General features: G+C 38.4%; 1 protein-coding gene across 18 annotated transcripts in view; it reads right to left on the reverse strand.

Annotated features, from left to right (window-relative positions):
• SLC44A3 (solute carrier family 44 member 3) overlaps positions 1-19,296 on the reverse strand; it is a 155,230-nt gene that overhangs the window by 23,317 nt on the left and 112,617 nt on the right. For all 18 annotated transcript variants that reach the window (XM_089515683.1, XM_089515677.1, XM_089515674.1 and 15 more), the window contains 5 exons: positions 18,749-18,918; positions 16,073-16,162; positions 14,790-14,914; positions 11,752-11,938; positions 3,859-4,024 (listed from right to left, as the gene is read on the reverse strand). In XM_089515683.1, the coding sequence (XP_089371809.1) occupies positions 3,859-4,024; positions 11,752-11,938; positions 14,790-14,914; positions 16,073-16,162; positions 18,749-18,918 (738 nt within the window). The remainder of the gene's footprint in view (positions 1-3,858; positions 4,025-11,751; positions 11,939-14,789; positions 14,915-16,072; positions 16,163-18,748; positions 18,919-19,296) is intronic.

Below are 19,296 nucleotides of genomic sequence, written 5' to 3' on the forward strand. Positions count from 1 at the left end.
AAAACTATAAATCCCAGAATTCCATGGCACGCAGTCATGGCAGTTAAAGCAGTGTTACACTGCATTAATTCTGAAGTATATGCAGCCCCCATGTGAAGAAAAAAAATGCTAGGAAGAGAGCTCAGTACTATAAGACTGTGTATTTGCCTTTTCAAACCAAATATAAATAATCTTGAGTTACAAAACACAAGTAGCACAAAATGAACACGAGATACAGCACATAAAAAGGCTCTGATCTAATGGTGCTGGATTTGAAAAGAGGGCACGCCAAAGGCCCAGAGCTACCCAGGAAGCCACAATGGCATTCTTCCTCCACCAGAAGGAGTGAGGGGAAACGCATGAGTGCTAGTTTGGGGGAACAGTAGTGGGATCAATATTTCTAGCTGGGATGAAATAAGCCAATGCTAACTTGTCTTCCACTTGAGATAAAACTGGATGCGGGAAGGCAGTTACATTGCTGCACACTAGAAATGAACATATTTGTTGGAAACAAAGAGGTATCAATAATAATAATAATAATAATAATAATAATAATAATAATAGTTTATTTATAACACCCTTTCCACCAAAGGGCGGTACACTAGAACATAAACAATAAAAGCAAACAAAAAACACCACACTATAAATAATAAAATAATAAAATAATATACTAATATGCTATAAATAAAAACAAACAACTCCTCAGTCACTACTCATCTTGGCCATTTTAGGCATGCTCAGCAACTTCATCTGGCGAATGGAAGAGGAAGGTCTTCAACCCTTTATGAAATGATTGTATAGAATGATTAGTGAGAGAGGGGAGTCTAGGGAATGCCTGCCCTTTCATTTTCACCTCTCTGTATCTTTCTTTGGTCTGTGTACTCAAGCCTTTTGTTTCCATAAGTCATCACTGATTATCTGGAAATGCAGCTGGGCCATTAAATCTGCAGGCTGACCTTGGCCAAGTCACTTGCTCTCAGACTCGGAAGAACGCAATGGCAAACCTCCTACCAAGTCTACTAGTGCAAACCCGTTCTTCTATAGAGGTGGAACAGTTAACTGGACAAACAAAAACCAAGATGCTATAGCACTCTCATCTACTGAAGCAGGATACGCATCAGCTGCTCAAGCATACAAGGAATTTATGTGGCAATGCCAATTACTAGAGGAAATTGGCATAACTTAATCAAACTCTATAGAGCATCTAGAAGACATCCAAAGCTGCATGAAACTCACACAGACTGGGAGGGTCATTTGACACCCCAAGTACATAAATATGAAATATCACCTGTTGAGAGATCTGCAAAAAAATGAGCTTATTGAGATGAAGTATTGTCCATCAAAAGAAATTATTGCTAACATTCTCATCAAGCCACTTCCTAGAGACTACTTCCAGTTCTTGACAGAGAAGATTAATCTTGTGGACTTAAAACAAATGTTTCAGAAAAGGGGTGTTAGAAGTAAAGAGGCATCAATGCTTATATAAAGTGAATAGTGAGAGAGGGGAGTTTATATAAGACCTGTCCTTTTGTTTTTCACCTTGCTGTATCTTTCTTTGGTCTATGTACCCAATTTTTTTTGTTTCCTTACCTGCAGACATCACTTTCCCATTCTCTCAAGAAGTCAATCTCTTTATTTTCCTTTAACTGGAATGAGCATCCATGAGGCTCCAACCTCAATAATGGATGTTATCTTACACCCAGACATGAGAGCCAGCTTTTAGAGCTTTTCTAACCAAGTTTAGGTCAACTTTCTTGTCCATCTCTTTTACTATTCTAAGATAGATTTCCTTAGGCAATGTCTTTTTTATCTTACAATAGCATCCTACATACTTTCTCCTATTTCCAACTTAAGCTAGTATTGCACTAGCCCCTCGGCATTCTGCTAAATATATATCCCAAATATTCCTACATTATTATGAGAACTCAGGCTTATCACACAAATGGGTAGCATCTGGCCCTCCAGGTATTGTTGGACTGTCATTTCTTTCAGCCTTACACAGCATAGCCAATGGTGAAGAGCAACAGGAGATTAAGTTTGACAACATGTGGAAGACCACAAATTACAGACCCCTACTACAATGTGTTCCAAATTTATTTGTTCTGGCCTGTGTTGTGCTTAGAATAATAATAATAATAATAATAATAATAATAATAATAATAATAATAATAATAATTTATTTATTTATTTATTTATTTATTTATTTATATCCCACTCCTCCGAGCGATTGGATCCAGACACTGCATGGTTACAGTGGCTACAGGAGATGAGAGGGAGCTTTTTTCAAGAGCTTCCGGCTGCCCTTGAGCACTTAGGGAGGAAGATCTAGCATTACACACACAGACCAGCATCACTCCAAAATAAATTTATGCTCTACTAATAATCTTATTGGATCTTGGCCAATATTTGTACAACATGACATGATAAATATAGAGCATAACAGAAAAATTTTCCAAGTTAGTTTACTTCATGAACAGGAGGGTTAAGTGGTTTATAATTAATGTCAACAGATGAATTCTTTTGATATTACAGAATTCATTCTTGGGTAAAACCAAATAGACATTGCCTGAATTGCAGTTTTATTGGTGCTAGAGATGCTGACTTCTGCTGAAAGTGTAGTACTTCTAGAATCAACATAAAGAGATCTATCATTCACATTCACTCCTTCCTAGATGACCCACAGTGAGCCACTGGTTTTCTTACCATTTGTATAGCACTTATTAAGTTAAATATGCTTTACATATATTATTTTAACAAACATTAAAGAAAGCCTATAAAGTTGTTCAATGTTGTTATGCTGACCTAAATTGTGAGATTATAGCTTGCCTAAAATAAAATACTGGACTAATTTGGATGTAATGTTAGACCACAGCTTAGCATTATGTCCACAAACTTGCTCTCCACTCTCTTCTCCTTGCAGCCATAAGTAAAAGATTGAAAACATCTGCTTCTACTTTACATTAACTCCATTTGATCCTGTTGTACAAAGATGAAACTGTGGTTAGTTTTATCCAAACAAGCCAGGATCACAAATCACGGTATAATGTTAGCTTGTTCAGGCAAATAATGGTTAAAATTAACCACTGTTTATCCCAGCTTGGACATAACAATAAGCTCTCTTTTCTACATCTTGATTCTCATTCATGTAATACTTAACTAAAGCTTTGTGTTATGTCTGAATGAAGGTACTGAGTTCATGACAGAAACAACATTTGAAAAAAGAACTGCTTAAGCAGCAATTCAATCTAATAGACACTAATGTCCAAAACTGCAGAAATAATCCAGTTTGAGACCACTTTAACTGTTCTGTCTCAATGCTTGGAAATTCTAGGAACTGTAGTTCTGTGAGACATTTAGCCTTCTCTGTCAGCGAGCTCTGGTGCCACAATAAACTACAGATTCCAAGATTTCCTAGCACTTAGCCAGGGCAGTTAAAGCAGTCTCAAACTGGATTATTTCTGCAGTGTGTTTTGGACATAAATTACAATAGCTCCTCTTGTGATTCACAATCCTAACTATCAGTGCAATCCTGTACACATCTATTCCTAGCAAGTCTAAGAGGTTTCACTCTCAGATAAGTAGATATAGGATTCCAGCTTTAAAAACCATACAACTTCTTCTATAGGTTTTTTAAAGGTGCATCTATGGTGTACAAATAATGCAGTTTGACATCACTTTAAGTGCTGTAGCTCCATTCTATGGAATCCTGGGATCTGTAATTTTACAAGGTCTTTAGCCTTCTCTGCCAAAAAGTGCTAATCCCTCAAAAACTACAAATTCCAGAATTTTGTAGGATTTAGTCATGGCATTTATTACTTCTACATTACAGATGCACCTTAAGATAAAAATTATGACAAGGATATTGAGTGTTACACATACCGACTGAAGAAGCAAGCAACCACTGTTCCTGCCACGGTCATCTGCTGACATGCTAGAATGAACTCACTTGTCCAAATAAGTCCAACTAAGTGGTACCACCACATATAGCGAATGCCAAATCGAAATCTGTATTCCACTTGCCCTCCTGAAATGACTTGAGCGTTCCCTACAAAAATATCAAAAATATAATGACTCATCAAGCAAGAATATTTAAGGAGATGGCAATGTTCCTTTAATATATCTTTTCTTATTCCAGCCAGGCTCTGTCCATGGTTCAATCTGTATAATATTCAGCTGATTGGTAGATAAATGTGGTTTATCCCAAGTATAAAATTCAGAGATTTACATGTAACATACCATTATTAATATTCCAAACCAAGACATTACAAGATTACTACAAGATTATTTCTTGGTCCAAAGAGGAGATGAAGTGTACTCCCCCAAATGATTACACTTCTATGAAATTAGCTAAAAGTTAAAATTTGGTGCAGAGTTAAGATACAGGGCTGGTATTCTGTAACACAGTTACTCATGTATAACTTCAAAAGGAGAGAAGAAGGTCCATTCTGCTGGCAATTGGAAAGTGAGAGGATATTTCCACCTCCTTCCCACCAGAGAGTGAAACTGTGGCAATCAGAAGCAGTCTTGTTGCAATTCCTTGTCACAGGCTTGCTTACTTTGCAGGAGGATAGAAACAAATTCAGATGTGATTTGATTACTAGCACACTGGACCACCTTCTCTTGGTATGCCTGATACCCAGTAAAGCAGATGGGGGGGGGGGGGGGGGGGTCAGACTAGGGGACATTATTTAATTGCACAAATATAACTAAGTAGCTGATGTAGAACACCAACCCTGATTAACAGAACAAAAATGAAAATAGGACAATTGTACATTATCAGTCAGAACTCATAATTCAAAGTATGCCTAACAAATTAACTACCATCACACTGTAGTTAAAGCCAAACAACACATTAGAATCAGCTGTTTCTATTTCCTCTTCATTTACGAAGTCAGATTTGAAATAGACTGCTTCCTCTCCACTCCCCCAATAGTAGCCAGGAACCTATTATCTATAATTGCAGGATTTATTATTTTTGGAAAACAAATTCAGTGCAATATTGGTGGTATGACCTCTAACAGCCTCTAATTCTGAGAGGTGGGGAGGAAGTGAAGGGAAAGGAGATTCTAAGTGCAGACACACTGTCCTGGGAAATTGTTTTCATTCTTAGAAGTCAAATATGTGACCTTCATGACAAGGACACTTTACTCACAATGGCAAGGCTTTCCTTCCAAGGACAGGCTATAGAAAATGTTTCCCTATAATAATATTTAATATAACAGAACATTAGCTATGATCCAACCATGCAAATAAAAGACCGGACTAACTATTCTGTTTGTTTAGTAAAGAATCGTATTTTTGGAATCAGGTATACAGTTTTGTCCACAACTTTTTGCAGTGGGCCCATATTGGTATACAATACTAAGGAGCTTATTGCACAGCTTTAAAAAGCAGCTTACGTCTCCCAAAGTGAATTCTAATTCAGGTTGCATCCTGATACCATCGCACTTGTTTTTGCTCCTGACACTGCTGGACGGGAATCCGAGTTCAGATGGTTGATCTGCAAAGCCGGGAAGCTCCCGGCTTTGAAAAGAGGCCAGCTGAACTCGGATTGTAGCCAGAGGTTACCCAGGATGCACCCACACAATGGCGTAGGCGGCAAAAACATGTGTGATAGTATCAGGATGCAGCCTGAATTAGAATTCAATTCAGGAGAGGTAAGCCGCTTTTTAAAGCTGTGCAATCAGCTCCTAAATGTGTAATTGCAATCATCTGCAAATATGTTAGTGATTTGGTTTGCAGAACAGGAAAGACAGGGTAGCATTGTTACACTGCTAATTTTCCATAATTGTCAGAACTCTATCTCACACAGTTAAAAGCTTTTAGCCCAGTGACAACTGGGAGTCTCCAGTCAGATTTAAGGGCAAATATTAAAGTTGCTATTCAAGGTGTTGATACTATTTGGGGGATAGCACTCAGCAGCTTTGATAGCTCCTGTAAATATTACAATGACTGGGTTTGCTGCCCAGCTTAGAAAGAACCGTGAGCTACCACTGGCTTGGGCTCAGATTCCAACTCATCCAAAGAGGAGGCAGCCAGTTTCTTCAGGCCAGTTTCATTGGACCAGGGGCACTGACATAGAGGTACTGGAAACCAGCCTGACCCACAATCATAAGTAGGCTTGGGCTGGACTCACAGACTGGGACTCTGAATTGGGGCTGATTGAGTTCTTACTATTAGTATTTAAAATCCCTGAAGAACTGAGCATGCCAAAACAAGGGCCCATATTCCTGACAAGGCAAGCAATGAGCCTACAGGAAATCTGTGAAAAGGAAAAAGAGTGGCAGGCTCCAAATCAATGATTCTTCTTCCTTAAATTATTCCACTTCTCAGGGAAGGAGTGAAATCTGGGAAAGGTGATCTGAGAGGCTTCAGTCATGTTCTAACTAAAGCAAGCTGGTCTCCTGAGCTTCTCAACACACTTCTGCCATTGACCAAATTTGCTTCGTGAACATCTAGTCAAGCTCAGGACATGATTTGGGGGATTGGATCATAGAATCATAGAATTGGAAGGGAATGAGTGGTGACATCCTGTGGACCTTCCTACCCTGTTTCTCCCACTTCCTTGTTTCATCAAATCACAGTTGACTGTCCCATCCTGATTCTTCAAAGCATGACTACACAAATCATTGGGAGCTCACTAGAAATAGTTAGCTACTCTGGGCAACAAAATGAACCTTGGTTTAACAAACCATGTTATGTTTTCAGCATATAAAAGAAGTTAAAAAACTAATTTCCAATAAGACAGGCCATGGTTTAGAGAAAATGGAATGTCACATGTCAATACAGTATAGGAGGTTCAAATGATTGGTAGCTATTGCTAAATCTGTAAAAATACACAACACAGCTTAAAGTGAGAATAAAAGAGGTCAAGGATTGGTGTGCAGACAGTCTGGAAACACACTAGCTGATTCCCTGGAAAGCATGCTTTTGTGCAAGTAGTTGGTGGATTGCAGAGAAGTCCTCATTTAGGTCAGCCTTGACTGAACACTGCTTCAACCTCAAGCCACAACCTGAAAGGCTGCAAGGCTAAGACTAGCTGAACCAAGACAGTGCAAAGCTAGCTATTTTTGTTGGTCATTTCCTGAACAGGTTATTATGCTATAACAATTAAAAGAGATGATTTGTAATTTATTAGGACTTTTACACTGGTAGGATGTATAATTCTAAATGTTTCAGTATGCAACCCACATGTCTTTTGCATTGTACAATTTCATCTGATTACAACCATGAAGGCAACTGCAAAATTAACAGATTTCTTTTTGACTCTGAATAGATACTGAAGAAAGATATAAACATGTATATCATCCTGAGATCCTTGGTTATATAGCAGGATAAAATATTTTGACAAAAATTAAATAAAAATACTTGAAATGAAAGCTCACACTCTGGTACATAGCACTATTCTGGATTAGCTACCTTTCACAATTTTCTAAATGGTAATTACTGTGCATAAACAGTATTGCTTATCTGCTTTCTCACTTGTTATTTACATTTATATCCATACTTTCAACATAATAGTACTTAAAAATATATATATAACAATTCTAAAAAGTATTAAACAGTTTGGGCAGGACTTAAATAAGGTGCCAGATCCAATCTGATCTTTGAAGCTAAGTCAACCCTGATTAGTGTTTGGATGGGAGACTGCCAATCAATATCAGATGCTTTAGGCTATGAAGATTATCACATCGGGGTTAAAACGTTCCCCGATGCGTTCTAACATGCCCGTGTGGGGGCGCGCATGGAACGTGACGGGAACGCAATGGGGCCCAGAACGCCAGTTTACTGCACACTGGAACGCCGCCTTTGCCGCCGGGCGTTCCCATTGAGTTCCAGGTGACGCCATTTCTGGGGACTCTTTGAAACAGTTCCCAGAAATGGCGTCCCCTGGAACTCAATGGGAATGCAATGGGAATGCCCGGCGGCGACGGCAGCGTTCCGCTGTGTGGTAAAATAGCATTCTGGGCCCCATTGTGTTCCCATCAGGCTCCGTGCATGCCCCCACACGTGCACGTTAGAACGCACCGGGGAACGTTTTAACCCTGGTGCGATAATCTTCTATATTTCAGATGAAGAAACTGGAAAAACCACATCTGACTATTCATTGCATAAGCAAACACTATGAAATTCATGGGGTCGTCATAAGTTGACTTGAAGGCGCGCACACACACACACATTAAACAGTTTACAGAACAGGTAAGTGAAATACTTGGTCAATGTAACAGCTACAGTTGAGTCTTCCTTATCTGAAATGCTTGAGACCAGATGGCTTTTGGATTTCAAATTTTTGGGGAGATTTTGGAATACAGTTGTCCCTCCATATTCGCTAGGGTTAGGGGGAACAAGGCCCCCATGAATATGGAAAAACCGCAAATAACAAAAACACTGTTTTTACCTGAGAGGACACCTCTCTAGAAATCTGTAGCTCCTCCAGTGCAACTCTGTGGTCAATGTCCAATATACACTGACCATAGAATGGCACTGGAGTAACTACAAATGGTCTTTCAGTGCAACTTTTAGTTAAAGTTGACCACAGAGTTGCACTGGAGGACCTAGACAGTCCTAGAGAGAACATATTAATGAAATCAGTGAATAATCAAATCCGCAAATATCAAATCCACAAATATGGAGGGATGACTGTACATTTATTTGTGCGCGCACACACACACACATATCATGATATTCCTTGGAGATGGGACCCAGGTTTAAACACAAAATTCATTTATGTTTTATCTACACCTTATACACATAGCCTGAAGGTAATTTTATGCAATATTTTTAATAATTTGTGTGTTTTATAGACTATAGCAAAGCTTTCGACAGCATAGATCATGAAAAGCTACAGGACGCCCTTAAAGGCATGGGAGTGCCAACACAACTGATAGTCCTGATGAGAAATCTGTACTTAGGACAAGAGGCTACTGTCAGAACAGAATATGGAGAAACTGAATAGTTTCCAATTGGAAAAGTGATCAGACAAGGCTGCTTCCTTTCACCCTAGCTGTTCAACTTGTATGCAGAAGGTATCAAGCAGGCTAGGAAACTAGAAAAGCAAATTTCTCCCCAAATAGGTAGCATTTGGCAGCTAGGTGCACTCATTTCTGAATGTGACAGAATTGCAGCATTAATTACCAGGATATATCACCAGTCTAATGCTACCTCATGCCAGTGCTTGTTTGCAGATGGAGGTGGGGAAATTTGCAGACATTTGATATACTATCAGACAAAGCACAACCAGTACTACTGGGAATACTTGCTGAGTGAAATGTAATTGTGACTTGACTGAAGGGCAGCTCAATGACCTTGTCCAGGAATGCTCTTCTATGTGCAAAAATGTTTGTAACACAGACATCAGTGAATTGATTTTATAGCCATTTCTTCAAATTTAACATTTTTTTTGTAATGTGGCAGCTTGAGCAGAACCAGGATTAAATGATATCTGTCTCTTGTCATTTAAAAGACATCTAAAAAACCCAACCTTTAAATAGCCACTTCTGCATAATAAGCAGCAGCTTGCATTTTAAAATCATATATTAGTCAACTGGGAAAAATTACTTTTAAAGAACAACAAGTACTTTGATGCTATTGTGTGCTAGGTTACACATTGTGGTTTTTAAAGTCATGTACACCATCTTAGGTCCTGTACTGGGAGAAAAGCAAGTTATAAATTAACTAACTAAATAAAATAATTAATAGAATATGTCATTTTAGTCTTGCAGAGCCAGAATCCATTTAGAACTAGAGCTACAATTTAGACATTCTACCACAGGTGCAAAAAAAGTCCCCAAATTTTAGCCATTTGCTATGTAGTTTCCTCTCTATAAACAACGCAATGAAATCTGCAATTTTAAAAAAAATCCTTAAAATGATTTTTTTTGGCACTGAGGTACTTTTTGTCCCAGTCCATATAACATATGAAGACAAAAAAATATTACCACATTACTACCACATTGCAATTATTGATATGCTGTACCTGTCGCTAGATAAGACTCATATTCAACAAAATCAAAATTTTATCTATTGCGCAGGGAGACTGAAAATCATTGGGGTGAGGAAATGCCTCAGAATTCAAGAAGTGTATTTTTATATAAGTTTATTTTAGGAGATTTCATTTTACTTTCTTTCAGTCTACCTTGAGCTTTCTTTGGAACACACTTGATTCTACTTACATAAACATTCTTTTTGACATTTTTATACCTCATAATAGATTGGAATTCTAACTGGATTCAGAAAATATCCCACAGATCATAAAATTCAAATTCTTTCAAAAAATACACACACACACACACACACACACACATTACATGAGGGTTAAAGAAAAGTTAATACTGCTTGCTGGTGGCTGTTTGCCTATTAAGCTTCACACATGGATAATCTTTGTTATCATTTTGTGCTATTTGCACAGATTTGATTCTTCTACAATATTTCATTATTGGATGCATTAAAAAGATCACTGACCATATGTTATGCTTTCCTACTGTGACAACAACTATGTGTTCTGAAAAAGAATGGATTAGTCAACTTTCCCTTTCTAACCCAAGACCATAGTTCTTCAACCGCCTTAAAGTGGAGTAAGAGAAAGTGAGGCAGTTTTTGCTAAGAAATGCTGACCTTTATGCTGTACAGGGAATCAAATAAGAACGGCCCACACGGCCCAGTAAGTGTTTCCAGGAAGGCTGGACAAATCATGGTTGCAAGAATGAAAGTTATGTGAAACACAAACCAGCTCTTTACAGCAACTGTAGCCAAGGTGCATTCTGAGTACACCAGAAAACAGCTAAACAGCTATGGCAGTTTTAGTCCGGAAACAGTTTCCAAGATCTTGTATCAGGCTCGCATAACTTAATTTACTGTCTGATAATTATGCAATGATTGTGCTACGGTCCATCCGTTTTTCATGAGTGCTTTGATTGTGTCTTACTGCATGGTAGAGGGTTAGGCTGAATAGCCCTTGTGGTCTCTTCCAACTCTATGAATTTATGAGTCTCACTGTAAATGGTGATGTTTATGTAGCCAGTTATATAAATAGTGCTATATGCATGCTCTTGGTCCCATTGTGCACTGGACAATGTGCAATGGTAACCATATTCTAATGTGCTCAACTGTATTACAATTACCACCCTCTTTGCAAAGCTGCTTGTGAAACCAATGACAAGGCACTTTGGTCCTCATTACAGACCTGCTCTTCCTTGATATCAACTCTACCTTCCTCTGCCTCCTGTTCCTAGTATCGGCTAGTGCTGAACTGCCTAGATTTGAAATCATCATTTAGGCATATTCACAAATGCCCAACTGGAGTCCAGAGTACCTTCTACTATAAATATCAATGTAGCCTGTTTCTACAATGACACACAGTTACACATAGCTGAAAATGCACAACTGCTTGCTCTGTGCTGATGCTCATGTAACTCCACTATCATGACCACAAATTGAATGCAACTGTTCTGCAATAATAAAAAATGCACAACCACATGCATGGAGAACTTACACAGCAACAAGATCCTGGCCAATGACTTTCAGGCGCACAAAGGCAATATTAAGAACTTGTAGGGTCTAATGAGACTGGATTTTATATATGCATCCTCAGTAATGTGCTGAAATCATAGAAACATAGCAAAAAGTATACTTGCAATAAAATAATAAAACTGTTGTTATACATAAATATCTTGTGTTCATTTTGATTATCTGAAAGAATAGATGTACGGATTTTGCAAATAATAATGCTTAATATTTTTGTAATTTAGTATCACAGAAAAGAAGATTACTAACCTGCAGTTCCTAAGCTAAGTAACACAGCCACCCAGTACACCCAGTACAAAATAAGTATTATGAAAGTCCAAAGAGGCTGCAAAAACAGAGAAGGAACATTGCCAATTATTTTATTGGCAACCTGGAACAGCTGTATAGTCAGGTGAATCCTCTTCCTTAATATCAGCATCAGGAAAACTAAAACAACCTATGAAAAGAAAGAAAAAAAAAACCACATTAGAATGCTTCATTAACAAACCAGCAAACCTTAGGATTTAGATTTCAAAACCAGACTCACTAACATGAATTTTATACCAGCCTCCTGTACAGGAAAATATGCAGGAAACATATTGTTTGTTTCATAGGTTTTATTATTATTATTTAATTAATTAAAATAAAATTTTGGCTAAGATCAAGTGTTGTTTCATAGGTTTTAGATGAGAATGAATGGGCCCAAACAGACAGGCCAAAATAAAGCTGCTACAGGTCACTTTGGAGGTATGCTGTTTAAGTGATGCATGCGTCCTAAGAGGCCGGAAGCCACACCAAAGCCATGCTACAGTCCTAAGGACTGGAGCACAGCTTTGGCACAGCTTCTGGCCTCTTAAGATGTGTGTGTGTCATTGAAACAGCATACCTCCAAAAGTGAGGTGAAGCAGCTTTATTTTGGCCTGTCTTTTGGGCCCAATGTTACTAAAATCTTGGTTGCAGCATTTTTTGCAGGAAGAAGCACTAGCATATTAAAGAGACCTGTCATATGTATACATAAAAGGAAGATACTGAAACACAACATTGTGCCTTTTCCGAGGAATTGTTTTTTTTGTACAGTAACAAGTTAGTTTTAACAGCAAAATGCAAAAAAGAAGCAGCAACATACAATATAAAAAGGCACACTAAAAAACTACAAGAATAGCTCTCTTCTCCTAGCATGGATGCTGCCCTCTTGTGCTAGAAATAGGATATAGGAAGGGTGTATGATTCACATTTTTACTGATTCTGGAAGCCTCCAAAACCACTTTCAGCTAATCTGAAAGTGCAATATAGGTGCCTATGATCTAGTGTTACAAATGCACAGAAGATCATTTTTCTCTCTTTGCTATAACTTGACAAGAATTTAAACACAGTGCATGCCATCTACAACTTAAGTGAACTGCACTGTGACGTTATCAATAATGAATATACATAGACTACTCTTATGTAGTCTGAAAATTATGAGCTAGAATAATCTGCCTATGATTTCATTAATAATGACATCACATAATTACATCATTGATGATTAAATCATTATAATATACACAGTGTTTGAGATACTGTGTCCAGTTCTGGGCACCACAATTCAAAAAGGATGTGGAGAAACTGGAGTATGTCCAAAGGAGGGCGACTAAAATGGTGAAGAGGCTGGAAACCATGTCCTATGAGGAACGACTCAGGGAGCTGGGGATGTTTAGCCTGGAGAAGAGAAGGGTAAGGGGTGATATGATAGCCCTGTTTAAATATTTGAAGGGGGGCATATTGAGGAGGGAGCAAGCTTGTTTTCTGCTGCTCCAGAAACTAGGACCTGGAACAATGTATGCAAGCTCCAGGAAAAGAGATTCCACCTCAACATTAGGAGGAACTAACAGTAAGGGCTGTTAGACAGTGGAACACACTCCCCCAGAGTGTAGTGGAGTCTCCTTCCTTAGAGGTCTTTAAACAGAGACTGCATGGCCATCTGTTGGGTATGCTTTGATTGAGAGTTCCTGCATGGCAGGGAGTTGGACTGGATGGACCTTGTGATTACTTCCAGTTCTACAATTCTATGATTCTATGAGATGACATTGTGTGGTACATTTTTACTCAAGTTCTGGTGTAGACAAATGAAAAGTTGTTTGTATATTAACTGTCAGGGTTGTTTGCATGTTTAAGCATATTGTTTTTCTTTAAATTTGAAAATTTGTTGTGTCTTGGCTCTAGGAAAAATCAGGATATAAATAAAGTGAAGAGGGAGAAGGTAGGGAGACATATAGTGATCATTCCATGAAAAACAATACTTTGGTTCTAACAAACTCACCACATTAATTTTAATGCAATCTTGAACTGTGACCACACTGATGTCAACTAACATGTTCTTAATTCATGCAGGGCATGAAATCTGATCTTTCTATACTTATTCAATACAATCCTAACAATGACAAATTTTATTTTAGGGGAAAAAACAACTGTTCCACAGGTATACTTAAAATATAGCAGCACAAAGTGATAAAGAAATAAGGATGCTGATGAAAGTGAACTGAATTGTAAGTATTTTTCAGCTTTCACTATTCTTATGTCTTTCCACCAAGCTTTATCAAGGCTTATACTGATCACATCTGAAAGTACCTGTGTCATAATAAGAATGGGACAGCTAAAGTGATGATACATTATAAACAATATAATCTGGCATTTTTCATGTACATGTAGACAAGTTACACTACAGCAGTTATTCAAAACAGAAGTAGTTTATATGACAGTGAATGCTGCTGTTCTCTGTCTTCACAGGCAGTGGACAAGGTAGACTTCCCAAACCTGGTGCTCTCCAACTGACTATGGCTTCCATAATTATAATAATATAATAATAAATTTTGATTTGTATTTTCCTGCCTCTCCCAGGTGGATCAAGGCAGGATAATTATGGTAATTGTAGTCCAACACATCTAGAAAGCACCAGTTTGGGGGAGGTGGTACTAAGGGAAGGGGGGGCACTACCATTCCCAGCCTTTACTACTGAGCAGTTATTGGAAGAAAGGGCCTATTTCTTGCTAGCCACCATTGCTGAGTGAAAGCCGTGGCAAGGAGGGCAGGAGCTGGATGGTGTTTTGGCACAGAGGCCTCAAATGAGCTATACAAGCCAATGAGACCATCATCAATGTGAGGCTGGTGTGGCTTGGGATAGCAGCATGCTCCACCCCATGAGCTGCTGCTGCTGCAAAAACAGAAAAATTAGCTATAGCCTGCTAGTTTACTGTTACGTTCTGATGAAGTCCCACTTTAAACCATGCTGAACAAATTGCCCAGGTAATTTGTCAGATAAAGTGACTTACCGTGATAATTGTAGAGAAAATAGAAAGTCCAAATAATAATTTCATATTTTCCTTTTCAGTTTCTAATTCTATGCTGGGCTCACTGGTGTAATTATAATACAGCCACCACATGACTCCTGAAACAACTACAATAAATACAGACATGCAAACATAGTCATTTAATCTGGAAAGGCATAAAGTAACTACTTAACAGCAAATACCTATTTAACATGATGCAGTCTTTCAAGTGCAATTGTGAAGCAAACAGAAAGAGTGATACAAAATGACAAACCTTAATGATGCTAACAAGTTAATTTTTAAAGGTTATATATACGGCCAAGTGTAATAGTTACATTTTTGAACTTAAAAGTTCAACATGTATAAAATGAAATGTAAAAATAGTGGGCATGAGGAAATATTTAATATCCTGCCTTTCTGAGCCAGAGAGCCTTCTAAGCAAAATAGCTAAAAAGTTTGAAGACATCAAATTTCCATCTATTTTTTTCATATATAATTTCTCATATATAATTAGTCCATAATACAGTATTGCAAAGAGGTACCTTAATGACAATACTACTAGTTTATGCTTTTGCTAATTAATGGTCCTCTATGAAAAGTACCATAGATCATATGAATTTTCTTATATGAAAATAAGAGCATTTGGGGTTTTCTATACAAGATGAAATGCTATTTGGACAGATCAATCATGTGAGAACTGTAGCACTCCAGAGTCACTGAGGAAGAGGTCTTCCTTGCCAGGCTCTTGTTCATTATTGCATCCTGATGTGTCACAATGGACTCAGGACTCTGGTTCATACTCCTGAAATCCTCTTCAAGAATACTTAATTTACTCCTAGATGTTTGTGTGTGTATCTGACTTCAAGTTGTCTGTTGACTTATAGAAGCCCCATGAATTTCATAGAGTTTTGCCAGTTCCTTCCTCTGAAATACAGCCTACATCAGCCCTTGGGACTCATTGGGAGTCTCCTAGCCAAGTAGTAACCAAGGCTGACCCTGCTTAGCTTTCAAAATCTGACAAGATTTGGTGCCTTTAGTGTACCTACATGAGCTTCTTAGTTAAGTATTTTTTTCTCAGGGCTCAAAGAATGGATCACAACTCCAAATATGTGCAACGTGCTGCTGAATGAACACAGGAGTCATTTGGTTCTGAAGACAGATCTTCACTTCAGAGGGATACCGAAATGTGAGATGGGGGAGAGTGCTAGAAAGCCCTCATGAGCATCTGGAACACTGACATAGTGTCCCAGTCTTGCTAAATATGTATCAAAAGCACCAATACTTACATAATAATCCAAATACAAGGAGTGTAAGGAATATACGGATGAGAAGCACACTGATGAATTTGAAGACTAACATCATTACTATAGAGAAGACTGCAATTAAAAGAGAGAGAGAGAGAGAATAAAGTGGTTGGCTTATTTATCATTTAGTTGATCTGCCTAATGATTCTGACTGCCACTATGCCAATCTGACTGCCAACATCCCACTGAACCCAAAGGGATTTAAGCAGGCTGATTGTGTGCATTATGGCAGCCTCTGACATTAATAATGTTTGCCAGCTCTTATACCACTGTTTTGTACAATCTGTGTGTACTGTACAGACATGGCTGAACCAACATCCCATCCAGATCAGTGTCATATTTTTTTTTATCATCATGCTCCTCCTTAGTTGATTATGCTAGAAATCTATGATAAAATTTCTCTTTCTTCATAAATACACTTTGTTTGCATTCACATCCGAAGTTAGCCTCATTCTCCCTCTTTCTATTATTTGAATTATTGTTCTGTATGATTCCTAAATATCATTTGCTAATTTTCTCATATATCCTGGAAAACCTATACACAGTGAAGGACTTAGAATATATATTCGGTTTATTAACATGTTCAAAATAGAACTGTGACATTTTGAAAGAACAATAATTTAACTGGCTTATATAAACATAGCATTGGAGTTTGAGACATCTTAATAATGATCTACTTACTCACTGTAATGCAATGTAAAAGTAAAAACATAAAATCTAGGTTTCTGAGATGTAATGACACTTCCTTTGGTCCCATACTGGGAGAAAGGTGGGGTATAAGTAAAATAAAATTTAAATAAATAAGAATAATGGTAATAATGACAATGATGGGAAATATTTAGTGTCATTTTTCTATTTCACTTGTCCCATTTACAGCCCCTATTTCATATTATTTAACTTGATCCATAATAATTAATATTAATTTAACTGTGTTTTCTTATTTTGCTAAGATAGCTTTGCAGGGCAGGAATGCCTGTCCCAAAATTTCTGCTCTTCTTTTTGCCAGCCTTCCCTCTCAGAAAAGTTTTGTGAAGAGGCCCTTTCACATTACAGCATTATGGTTGCACTTTAACTACAATGGCTGCATCCTATGGGATCCTGGGGTGGTGAGGCTATATAGCAATGGTCACCAAACTGTGCACTTCAAGAGAATTTGGACTTCAGCTCCCAGAAGCCTCAGCCATCTTGGTCAATAGTCTGAGATACTGGGGAAAATCCCTTAAAGAGCACAGTTTGAAGACCACTGCTCTAGAAGATTCCCTGGATAACAATTCTAAATGTCCCTCCCTAAACTGATAATCTAAGGATCACAATGGATGGAATCTTCTTCTTCTTCTTCTTCTTCTTCTTCTTCTTCTTCTTCTTCTTGGCTTTACTTCGTGAACAAAGATTCAGGAAGGACTCATCCGTGCTTTCTAGAAGCAGGTTGATGATGTTGGCTGTATTCTTCGAGCCTGTGCAATGGGTTTTTCTGGTGGAGCACAGCATGCACAGAACTGGTCTCACCCTTTAAACCAGAGGTTCGACTGCTGAGGCCTTGACAAGCATGGATGGTGGCAGCGAGGTCCTCGGGTCATAGGCTTGATTAGAGTTTCTTTCTCTTAGATGGTTGACCTTACAGGGTTAGACGAGCACCATCTGCCCGGATTTGGAATTAGAGTTTTCCTTCTTCTAGGATGGTTGCCATAAGGCTAGAGAGCCCATCCTGCCCTTTGGCGCTCTTGGTCAGACCCTTCGGTTGTGACCTGTCTGGCATGGGAGGCCCTGCCAGTGACTATTATACCACCGCCAGCATAGCTCACAACTTCATTAGGGTACGCAAGCCTCTCCCCCACACAGTCAGAGCATAGCTGGAGGGGAATAGGAGGCCAGAAGATGACAGTTAAGGAGGGAGGAGCCTCTTTCTTCAGGCTAGCCCTGGTGGAGCTGGGCCTGCCTGATCACTTTCTCTCAGGCTGGAAGATGACAGGATGGAATCACAGCAGTATAATTCTATAGTGTGAAAGGGCCCATAGTCATAGGATTCTCTCAGGTTGCATGCCATGTGAGACAGAATAAGTGCCACTAGAAATCACCACTCCTTCCCATATGGGGACAGGGAAGCATTATACAGGTGGCCCTCCATATCCAGAGATTCTTTATTCACAGATTCAAGCATCCACAGCTTGAAAATATATATATTCCAAAAAGCAAACCTTGATTTTGCCATTTCATATAAGGCACACCATTTCACTACTCCACTATACATATGGGACTTGAGCATCAATGGATTTTGGTATCCAAAAGGGTCCCGGAACCAAACCCCAGCAAATACCAAGGGCCCACTGTACTTGTGCACATACCTTTGTTCCTCCTCTCTGAACAAGATAAAGAAAGGTCTGTTTTAGAATCATTATTCTGCATCTTTTCTACATTTAAAAAAATAAAAGCCCCACTCCTTTCTGCCACCCACTGAACTACTTCACCAGTACATAGGACAGATAGCTCCTTAACTAAATACATTATTAGGGAACTCCCTGGGAAATTTTGTCTCCCCAACTGGAAACCATTCTTATCTGAACAATATCTTCTTTAACAAAATTAGGCATGTTCAATTAGAAAGTACCATTCACTTCATACAGGAAATGCCACAATTATATAAAGTAACCACTAACTCACCAAGTGCAAGGATGCATAATCCTATTACAGTATCTCTTCCGGCCATTAGTCCACCAAGAACACGGTGAAAAATGTCCACTTCATTAACCATATCAATCAGCACAGACGCAAACTGCGAATAGCACTCAGCATTTTGTGGAACACATCGATTAAACAATGGGAAAGATGAGCTGAATGGTTTTATAAAAGAAGACAAGATGTTGAGCTTAAAATTTCAAATAATTTTTCCGCTCCAAACTCTTAGTGAAGCTATCATATAATTGTATTTAAAAAGCAAAGCATATTAGGAAAAGATATTTTCTCCTAACACAATATACAAAAAACACTTCAATTAAATACAGGTTTCCATTTACATACCACTACATCTTAATCCAGAGGCTCTTCTTTGTCTGTTGGAGCTCCGACACACAAGTGATGCTATTTAGTACAATGTGAGGGACAACTCTTTTATCATATCCGCACCAAACCCATGGTTCAACATAGGGAAGGCGAAACTCTAGCATCACCATGATTAATGTATGTACTCATTAAAATGCTCTGAGAAATGT

The sequence above is a fragment of the Sceloporus occidentalis genome, unplaced genomic scaffold (assembly GCF_023333645.1).
Source record: "Sceloporus occidentalis isolate IW3139 unplaced genomic scaffold, rSceOcc1.0.p SCAF_3, whole genome shotgun sequence".
NCBI classification, from domain to species: domain Eukaryota; kingdom Metazoa; phylum Chordata; class Lepidosauria; order Squamata; family Phrynosomatidae; genus Sceloporus; species Sceloporus occidentalis.